Below are 10,701 nucleotides of genomic sequence, written 5' to 3' on the forward strand. Positions count from 1 at the left end.
ACATTGCCTTAAAACACATCGAAAAGGAATTTTACATTAAAAAAAAAAAGTGGCACCCGCAACCAATCAACGGTTTCCAGGAGTCTGTGCCATATAGAGAAAAGAGAATAAGCTATACAATCCTGACATCGTCATGGAATTATATGTATTATTGCCGCCAGTTAGTTCTTATATTAGAAGCTGAACACCAGAACAACACGGGAGATCTCCTTTTTTAATGATTAAGGTGATTCCTTGGCTTTTTTTATACAGTGTATCTCCATCACAAAAGTATCAAGCCATATTATAGATGCCCCCAAGGGACCCCTACCTTACCCCTTGCGAGGTTATAAACCATGAGGGCTGGGATATGTCATCATATCTAGGCACACAGCTTCCCTACATCACAATGAGGTCACACGGGGAATGTATTTGAGGTTGCACAGCTCAGCGGGCTGAGATATAGATGTATTTAATGATCTGAAGAAGGATCCTTTGAGTTCTTGAAAGGTTTAGTGACTCTACGTCTTTCTGTTTGAACTGGGATTCACTTAAAAGTCATCACAAACTTCAAAAAAAAAAGGCAAAAATAAACTTTTTAACCCCTTAAGGACAATGGGCGGTCCCTAAACCCATTGAAAACAATGCATTTTGAGCCCGTACATGTACCGGCTTTGTCATTAAGGGGTTAAAAGAAATAACAAGTGCTGGGTATTTGTTTGTGATTCACTTTTTTTATCCTTTAAAATTTGAAGACTTATTTCGAGCTTTGCTGCGATCTTTTGGGCCAACAACAAAAAAAAAATCTGGAATCAGTTGAACTAAGCGTGTCTTTCAACCCTTCCTATTCCAGTACAAAAAAAAAAAAAGCATTTGCCGAGATCGTCAATAAAATAAACCGGTTCATATGATGGAAATATATTATAAATGTGCTAATTCAAAAACATTTCATCTGGAGTCAAAACACTCCAGCTGAGATCAAACACCCCCTGCCCACCCAACATAAAGTAGGAAAATTGTCAAGTTTCAAACAACTTCCCTTTGAAGAAAATATTGAACTTCCAAACGCTGTATACAACTGTTTCAGACGTGGGTCATTATTTTTGGTTCAGCTGTAGACGCTTTGGCTGAAAATAATCGTCATTAATTCATGTTACCTCCCAGTGTTTTGGAGAAGTATGACTTTTGGGTGTTATACGTGGCATATCTTGTTTTGATTTGTCAACTTGGCCTGTGAGTGTAACAATGATTGATTTTACCATAAAGATAAACAGTATGTCAGTGTAGTGAAATCAAATAAAATTGATCATTTTTAAATGTTTGACATAGAATCGTAGAATCTGAAAGCAAATAAGACGCATTCCACCCCAACCCATCCACCCATTATTCCTGCTGTGAAGACTTAGACCTTAATCAGTTCCTTGGTTACATTTTAGATTCGGGATCCCTATCCCCATCCCATGCGTGTTTAAATTCCACTTATCTACTGCAAAGCTGTTCCACTTATCTACTACTCTCAATATAGCAAAACTTACATTATATCGAAGCCTCTAGTTTTTTAGATTATGGCCTCTTCTTCTAACATCTATACCTCCTCTGAGTTAAGCTTCCCTCCTGTGAAATCCCTTTATGTATTTAAATGTTTCTATCACATCTCCCCTCTCACTTCTCCCCCCCCCTAAGCTGTAGATATTGAGATCTCTTGGTCTTTCCTGATATTTTTTTTTATCCTGCACACCATTTACCATTTTACCAGCCCTTCCCTGAACCAGAAGATCAGTGTCCTTCTGGAGATGGGGTCTCCAGATCTCTCCCCAATACCATGCGCGATGTCTGGGCTGAGATCTGTAAAGTACATCGTCTTATTATCTTATCCAGCTTATGAATATAGTATTTTTTCTACTGAAAACACTAGATTTTTTTATACATATTCTAGGAGGATTAGGGCATCGCCTGTCAGTTGTCTGCCTTCCAAGCGGTTTTTTAACTTCCCTGTTGAATTTTGCGTGGTCAGCACAGGACGGTGGGGGAAATGAATCCAAGCACATATTTTCCCGAATAGCTAATTGTCCAGATTGCCTTTCAAGTCTGTCTAATCATTTAAAGACTACGGCTGAAATTCCACATAGTTTGCCTCTTTAACGCGTGTAAAAATCATAGTTTATTAACTACATGTTAACAACATGTTATGCTTCCATACACCGACCCTATCTAAACACTTAAAATTATGGTTTTCCACAATAAAATTGGCAAAAACAACCAGCAGACTCATCTAGTTCATCCATCCAAATAGTCCATCCAAAAGTCATTATTTGATTAATTGTTTGCATTCTATAATTCCGGTCCCATCTAGTCTGCCCAATCCTCATCTGATGTAAGACTAAGATCTTAATCAGTCCTTGATCTTTCCTCCTGATGGGTGGCTGCTCCATGTATCTACCACCCTCTCAGTAAAATAAAACTTCTTCATGTCACATAGTTATTTAATGGTTAGCCCTAAAAGTCTGAGAATTACATGCTTGTCCAAGACTATGGTTCCAAACAGACATGTTAATCTGTAATATGCAAAAATTGTTTAAAAAGCCTTTTATTGTGTATTTTTTTGATATACAACCTCTGAAGCCTCCGGAGCTGTCAGATGAATTAAACAGAGGAGGAAATGGAAATAGGAAAGGAGATAGTATGGTTACCCGCAAATCAAAACCCAGAGACACTGAAATTAGAAAAAAAGAAACAAATGTATGCGTCAGATAAGAACTCATAAGAGGGCAGAGTTAGGTGAGACGGGTTAAAAGCTAAAAAAGTCGGATTAGATAACTTTTTGTTGAAACCAAAACTAACTTTTTTTTAATGTAACATTGTATCTCGGGCCGGCAGGTGTTTGAACGCCCATTCATTGTTTCTCATCCATGGCTTTACACATCGTTCTGTTGTAGATCCAACCTTGTGGAGCACAGACCATGTACGCCAGTGGCTGGAATGGGCCATAAAAGAATACGGACTTCCGGACGTGGACATCCTACTGTTTCAAAATATCGACGGGAAAGAATTATGCAAAATGACCAAAGAGGACTTCCAAAGACTTACTCCCAGTTATAATGCCGATATCCTGCTTTCACATCTTCACTACCTCAGAGAAAGTAAGACTCCGATACTTTTTGTATTTATCAATTTCGGCTTTACGCATATATATATATATATATATATATACATATATATATAATAAACTAATGTATACATGTCCATCACTTATAACATTTCCATCGGACATATGTATTGAAAAAAGTCTTGCCCTGCTTAAGTACAGGAAAACATTACTGGTATTTTATATCTGTTTATACTTTTTTGTAAATAATTTTGGGGTTTTTCCCCCCCACATTGTTTTCTCGATACATTTTTAGATATTCTCATGAACAATTGGAATGAAGCTGTCTATTTAAATCATGTCTTTATCTTTAAATGGTTGAGGATCTGCATATATAAACAATGCATTTGCCAAAAGCTTACTTCATATGAAATATACCAAATCAAATGACTTGAATCTTTATTTTACAAGGATTTGAGACGCTCGGTATTACTAGTTGGAAAGTTGTGCCTCAATCGGCTAAATAATATTTAACTGAGGTCTTATGTGGTCTTTATTTGAAAATATTTCCCTACAAAGCGACAAAAAAAGGCTTATTAGGATATACAGATATATAACATAATAATAATAATAAATAGATTATTTAGTAATAATTACAAAAATGGCTGCATAGAAATAAAGCTTAAAATTACAGCCATATTTTTAAAGCATATATTGTTTTTCTACACATCCCATAAAGTATCATTATTATATTATTATCATTTCATCATTATTAAACACTTAATACTTCTTTAAAAAAAAAATATTATTATTATAATAATCAATCTAATAGGCCACAGTCCACAGGATACTAAAATTCCAAAATTCTTAACACTTGCAATCGTTTAGATCTTTTTTCCCCCAAATTTTTTTTTGGCAAAATAAGCTAAGCCCTTTAGTTGAAATCAGTAGCCATTCGCGTTCTTACCTGCGACCATCGTGCTCATCTTTCATTACGTAATTCATTAAAAAATTCGAAATTTGAGCATTTCCAAAACTGATTCCTTCACAGGAAGAATTAAATTCGAGGGGAAAAAAAAAATAAAGTTATGAATCTGACCTTTAAGACCTCTCGATTTCCTTTTTTTTTTTTCAATTTGGTGTTGCTTTGTTTTGTTTTGTAGCTCCTCTTCCACATTTGACTTCAGATGATGTTGATAAAGCCTTACAAAACTCGCCACGATTAATGCATGCTAGAAACTCAGGTAATCCTGGCGCCACTGCCAATTCTGCGAGTCAACAATGCTGATGTTAAAAAATAAAAAATAATGGTATTGTTACGTTGTGCTTTAAACTTTCCACGTTCCGTATCAGTTTAGTTAATTATAATTCATTAATTCCAACGCTTGAAATTACTAAACTTTTTTTAATGAATGCTTATGCCAATGTTTTTCTCCATGTTTAGCAAAATATTTTTTTCCATCAATTTCTTATGCTCATTATATCATATTACCATTATTATTCTTAAAAATGATGTCATCTGTTCTTAGGTTTGCTGATTGTTGTTAACTGGTTGAGGCAGAGTTTGTAAGGGTGGTTAAGGAGAAATTCAGGACCAGAAACTGATTAGATGATAGCCGTGTCACATTAAGACACCAGGTGAAAGTTTCAACTGAATATCGCCCAAAATAATGACTTTTTAACCCCTTAATGACAAAGCCCGTACATGTACGGGCTCAAAATGCATTGTTTTCAATGGGTTTTGGGACCGCCCATTGTCCTTAAGGGGTTAAGAAGCAAATAGCTCTGGGTAGTTACGATAAATTAATATAGTTATGGTAACAGCTGTGATGGCAACAATTCCCTTTTAATTATAAAATATTGTCAAAACTGGAGAAATAAATACTCCAAATAATCCAAATTTTCCTAATAATTGAATATTTAAAAAAAATATATATATATATTACATTTATGTATAAAGAAACCAAACCTAAATGTACAATATAAGTCAACATTTCTAAATTAAAAATATATTGGGTGACATCGTGTTTTATTTCATGAAATAAAACATGCTTTTTTCTACAAATAGAACGCTATACAGTATTAGTTCTAGTGATTATTTAGGTTCCTTCCGTCTTGAATATATTTTATATAAGTTAACCAGTAGCTTTGACACTTTGTGGAAAGTTCTATTTCATTATGAATTATGTCTGTAACGACGCATAACTTAATATCCGTTTGCCTGCTTTTTATATTTATTTTGTATTTTTGTAGAATATATTGTTTTTCTGCATTCTTCCAAATTGCGGAGAGTTCATTTTAAATGTGTTGCTTTTCTATAGGGGGTGCAAGTTTTATTTTCCCGAACACATCTGGTTACCCCGAAGCAACGCAAAGAATTACAAACAGACCAGGTAATGAATAACATTCATATACCTACGCAGACTGTCGCAGTACTTATTATTATTATTTATTGATGTATAGCGTGCCATCATATGGCGCTGTACAATGGGAACTGAATTTTTGAACTTTTCTGCAGTCCAATGCGCTACGATTACAGAATTACTTATTTCAAAATAAAATGTTAATTTATATGGGAAGTAATATAAATATTTACAGCAACGGTTTTACAGAAACAAATGTAATATGCAAAAATACAATATATATATATATAGATCTATCTATCAATATATATATATAGATATACATATATATATATACACAGCATATATATATATATGTATATCTATATCTATATATATATATATATATATATATACTGTGTGTATATATATATATATATATATATTTCCAATGGTCTTTGCATCTGGAGGACCTCTAAGGTCCCAAAAGCTTATTTGACTCTTTTTCCATAATGGTTCAATAAAAAAGGTATCCACTTCAACTACAGAATTTTCTCTCGGGCTAATACGGCTATATCAATGTTTTGTTTTCTCATTTCTTATACACGCACTTCATGGTTCCTACTTGTAGGACACTTGATACTTTTTTTGAAACACAAACAAAGCCAGGGAGACTATACATTAGATGACACGTCAAACGTCACAAAGAGGAAAGGGATGTGGGATTTATTATTTCAAATGTCTTAAAAATAAACAAACACTAAACCAAAGTAATGGAGAAAGCCAACAGGATATGCCGTTGTTACAAAGAGGTAATACCAGGAAGTGAGGCGTGTTAGGGTTGATTTGGAGGTTATTTTAAAAACTTCTGTTCAAAAAGCATTTCTAGCGGGGTTCCCGTTATATCTTATTCAGCTCTCCATAGGATGGGATTATGAAGGTAGCGCAGGTGACTTGATGGAAAAGGATGGTGGGTTTCTGTAGCTTTTTTGCAACAAGGATATGGACTGTTAATCCACATGCTGGAAGTAAAATAACTGGGGGTCACCAGGAGGATTTCTACATTTATATTAGATGTGTTTTCTTTGAGTTTTCAAGAAAAAAAAGCACCCCAGAATTTCTTTGGGATCCAAACAAACGGATGTTCATTATTGGAAGTTGCATTGACCAAGTTTTCCAGTTTGCCCAACGGAAACAAAATTGAGACTATCCAAAAAAACGAATTACCTTTAATTGATTTAACAACTTGGAAAATATGTATTTCCGGGTATTTTTGAGCTACGCAGCGTTTTAAAAGACACTTTTGGCTACCACCTTATACTTAAGGTTTACAAATGTCTCTCTCTCTTTGCAGATCTACCATACGAGCCATCGAGAAGGCCAGCCTGGCCAAACCATCCCGCTCCACAATCAAAATGTAAGTCTACAAAACCGTCTCCCTTACAATTTAACCGTAACACCATTCGAATCATGTATCTATCTATCTATCTATCTATCTATCTATCTATCTATCTATCTGTCTAACTATTAGTTCTACTGTACATCATTGTATAATTAAATGAAATAAGAAGGTGGCCGTCAACATTATTTACTGTGTTGGTTTTCATTTCAAAGAACAATAATAAATAATAATTTATGATGCGTTGCAAATATTAAAGGAGGTATTTCAGGAGCTCGTTGATCTTCATGTACTTGTTTATATATGGCTGTCTTTATATAAAGAAACTTGTCATGTTTCAGCATCTCAACCACCTACCACAGTACCAAAGACGGAGGATCCACGGCCCCAACTGGGTAAGTTGTTGATTAACACGGTTTTGGTTTATTTGAAGTGGTTACATACAACTAGGAGTAAACAGATTCCATATCTCCATATCAATAATATAAAAAGGAAGAAGTATATGCCATTAAACCTCTCCTAGGAAAAAAAAACAGTGGAAATAAAGAAAGTTCATTATTTCATCACTTTCACTTTACCCTGAGTCTCTTTTCTGTGGTCAGTCTAGCTTTATGTATTTCTTCCCCACTGATTTTTCCTAATTTAAGACTGCTAATGGATTTAGAGTGATTTTAATCTGCCTTTTGTGTAGTTTTACGAGAGGAAGTTATGGGTCACAGAAACCCGCCAAGCCCTTTGTGTTTGTATTGTTAGCGCGCGGCCTAGCACGTGTTAAATTAACATCATGGAAAGTCGTAGACGATATTTCCATTCTCACGTTATGCGGCCGCACATTTTTGATGCTGGCTTTACGCGTTGAACATTGACCGTTACCAGAGGCCAGTTTGTCAAACAACTCTCTAAAGTTTCTTTGGAATATTTTTGTTATTATCAAACATATGGTTCTTACTGGGATGTAGTAATGTTTTTGATTTCTGTCTCTCTCATTTTCTTCTCAGATCCTTATCAAATTCTTGGGCCAACGAGCAGCCGCCTTGCAAATCCAGGTAAGTGGGCTTTAATACTGTATTGAATAAACACAGACTTCGAGAAAAGGGGGTTTTCAGGACCATTCCCCCAACTGAATCCATCGCCATCATCTCCATGAAAAATAATGATTATAATAATAAAAATAATAATAATTAATAATAGTCACGTGATCATAAATGATCACCTAATACGAACCATGAACGTAGGTCAACTTCTTTAAAGTGAGATATACCGTACCACTGGAATTGAAAGTCTCTTCTTCTCGATGCTCTTTTCTTTACCTAATTTTTTAATTCCGCTGCTGGTCTTCTTGTTTTCAGGCAGTGGCCAAATCCAGCTCTGGCAATTTCTCTTGGAGCTTCTATCTGACAGCTCAAACTCTAACTGTATCACCTGGGAGGGGACCAATGGAGAATTTAAGATGACCGACCCAGATGAGGTGGCAAGACGATGGGGTGAAAGAAAAAGCAAACCCAACATGAACTATGACAAGCTGAGCCGTGCACTCCGCTACTACTACGACAAAAATATCATGACTAAAGTCCACGGCAAGCGCTACGCTTACAAGTTTGATTTTCATGGGATTGCTCAGGCTCTCCAGCCTCACCCTCCAGAATCCACAATGTACAAGTACCCATCAGAACTTCCCTACATGAGCTCCTACCATGCACACCCTCAAAAGATGAACTTTGTCACCCCTCATGCCCCAGCTTTGCCCGTTACATCGTCCAGTTTCTTTGCAGCTCCAAACCCATACTGGAATTCACCGACTGGAAGTATTTACCCCAACACTCGACTACCAGCTAGTCATATGTCATCTCACCTTGGAAGTTACTACTAAGTCCGTTCTAAGAGACTTTCGCTGTAGAACACAGTCCCCTCATGACTCCAAGAAGAGAGCGTGATGATCTACAAGTGCCTTTTGTAACTGGTGCGCCAACCCATGGGGAATTATGCCAAATAGACTTATCCTAGAGGATAGGGATTAAACGAATTTGTTATTAACGAAGTTCGGATGCTGAAAAGGTGTATTAGAAAATGGCATCAAAGCTTTGGACCAATACTTATAAGGCTTAGTAGAAGTCCTATATGAGTTTTATCTGAGAATTGTGTTTATATGACCCTAGGCTGTTGTACACTTTGTAATGTTTTGACAACCCTAAAAAAATTGAACTTTTACATTTTTGAGAAGAGAAAAAAAACACATCTGAAAACGGTTGAAAACAAACAAAACAAAAAAAACCCAAGTATACATTACCAAGGTTAAATTCTGACTACATATCATTCCGTGGGGGGCAAAAAAAAAGTATTAGATGTTTAACTGTGAAGACCTTGATGTAACAGAACACAAATATGAGCCATACAAGGATTTTAGAACGTGCCGAAAAGCAAGTGTATTGTAGATGGTTTGGACAAAAAAAAATCCAGAACGCGAGCAGTGAAAAAAAAAAAGTATCAAATATATAAAAGAGACTTTTTTTTTTTTTCGAGGAAAGCTACAAAAGAGACGTAGGACATACAGATGCCAGGGAAATGAAGGACTGCTTTTTTTCCTACTTGCTTGAGAAATATTGCAACGGTTTGACATAATACCACAATCAGTATTACAGAAGGACGAATTCTTCACCAGGAAAACAAAAAAATAAATAAAAATAAAAATATATATATATATATAAGCAATGATGAAAGAAAAGTAGTATAGATTAGAATAATTATCTTTAATGATATTATAAAACTGGAATTGTCTGATATTTAAAAGGAACCTTCAGGATTAGTGTAAAATACAAGGCATCCTACATTTTCAGTATGAGACGCTAGGCTGTTGCTAGAGAAGGGGGGGCTCTAATCTCAATTTTTTTATATTTAGATATTTAGTAATATTTGGGACCAAATATTTTTGTATTCTTTCTTATCTGATTTTTTTTTTTTTTTTATACTTTGATACAGTTTTAATGAAGTTGGCTGTATTTTCGGTGCAAGTGTAACAGTTGCCAACATAACGTTTTTGAATATTTGGCAACGGATGAATTTTATATTTGGCACCGGGCACGATTATTACGGCAAAAAATAAAAAATAAAAAAAGGATGCTTATTGGTAGGGTTTCGTAGCAGCCTTCTCCGATGTATCTGCCAGTGCTCTCAGGTTGAATTTGTATGTGATGCATTTTTTTCTACTTGGTTGAAGTTCAGGTTGAATATTCCTCATTGTTGAAAATCTGAATTCTTCTTTTTTTTTTTTTTTTTTTTTTTTTTTTTTTTATAAGCAGGCGCCAGTTTTATTTGAGTCGCGAACGCTGTGCGTTTGTTAGATCGAAGTATACAATTTTCAATGGTATTTTTTTTTTTTTTCCTTTTTTTTTATATAATTATATAAGTTATGCATTTATACACTACGAGTTGAGCTCGGCCAACCAAAGAAGCAAAAGAAGGGACAAGTAAAAAAAAAAATAAAAAAATATTGTGGCCTTGAATTTAAACTCTGTATGCTTAAAAGTTTACAATATGAAATATTAGTACTTAGAATACCGACTATATGCAAATACTATAAGCTTGGCCTAGCATGGCAATTCAAATTTAGATCTTAGTCTGCGTTGTGTATTTATATGTGGAAAGGACGCCCACTTCAAATGTTTAAACATGAACCTGTGGCATTTTGGTAGCTGCGATCACATTTTTATCACCCAAACACTATTCTGCCCATTTTAAGGTTAACTTTTATAGGTCTTGCTCCAAAAAAAGCCTTTACCCTACTCTTCTCTTGTAGTCTAATTAATTATGGCAGTCAAATGTTAAATTGCGCAATAGGTGGTCCTTAGCAATGACACAGTTACAGGTTTCATATATATATATATATAAAAAAAAAAACT

At 35.0% G+C, this 10,701-nt stretch overlaps 1 protein-coding gene across 4 annotated transcripts in view; it reads left to right on the plus strand.

Annotated features, from left to right (window-relative positions):
* ERG (ETS transcription factor ERG) overlaps nucleotides 1-9,200 on the plus strand; it is a 94,773-nt gene extending 85,573 nt beyond the window's left edge. For 3 of the 4 annotated variants that reach the window (XM_053456219.1, XM_053456220.1, XM_053456218.1), the window contains 7 exons: nucleotides 2,916-3,119; nucleotides 4,228-4,308; nucleotides 5,386-5,457; nucleotides 6,761-6,823; nucleotides 7,147-7,200; nucleotides 7,804-7,851; nucleotides 8,155-9,200. In XM_053456219.1, coding sequence (XP_053312194.1) covers nucleotides 2,916-3,119; nucleotides 4,228-4,308; nucleotides 5,386-5,457; nucleotides 6,761-6,823; nucleotides 7,147-7,200; nucleotides 7,804-7,851; nucleotides 8,155-8,675 — 1,043 coding nt within the window. In that variant the 3' untranslated portion in view covers nucleotides 8,676-9,200. The remainder of the gene's footprint in view (nucleotides 1-2,915; nucleotides 3,120-4,227; nucleotides 4,309-5,385; nucleotides 5,458-6,760; nucleotides 6,824-7,146; nucleotides 7,201-7,803; nucleotides 7,852-8,154) is intronic. The other variant, XM_053456221.1, reaches the window with a different exon arrangement.
* Nucleotides 9,201-10,701: the final 1,501 nt, after the last annotated feature.

This window comes from Spea bombifrons, chromosome 2, assembly GCF_027358695.1.
Source record: "Spea bombifrons isolate aSpeBom1 chromosome 2, aSpeBom1.2.pri, whole genome shotgun sequence".
Lineage (NCBI taxonomy): Eukaryota > Metazoa > Chordata > Amphibia > Anura > Pelobatidae > Spea > Spea bombifrons.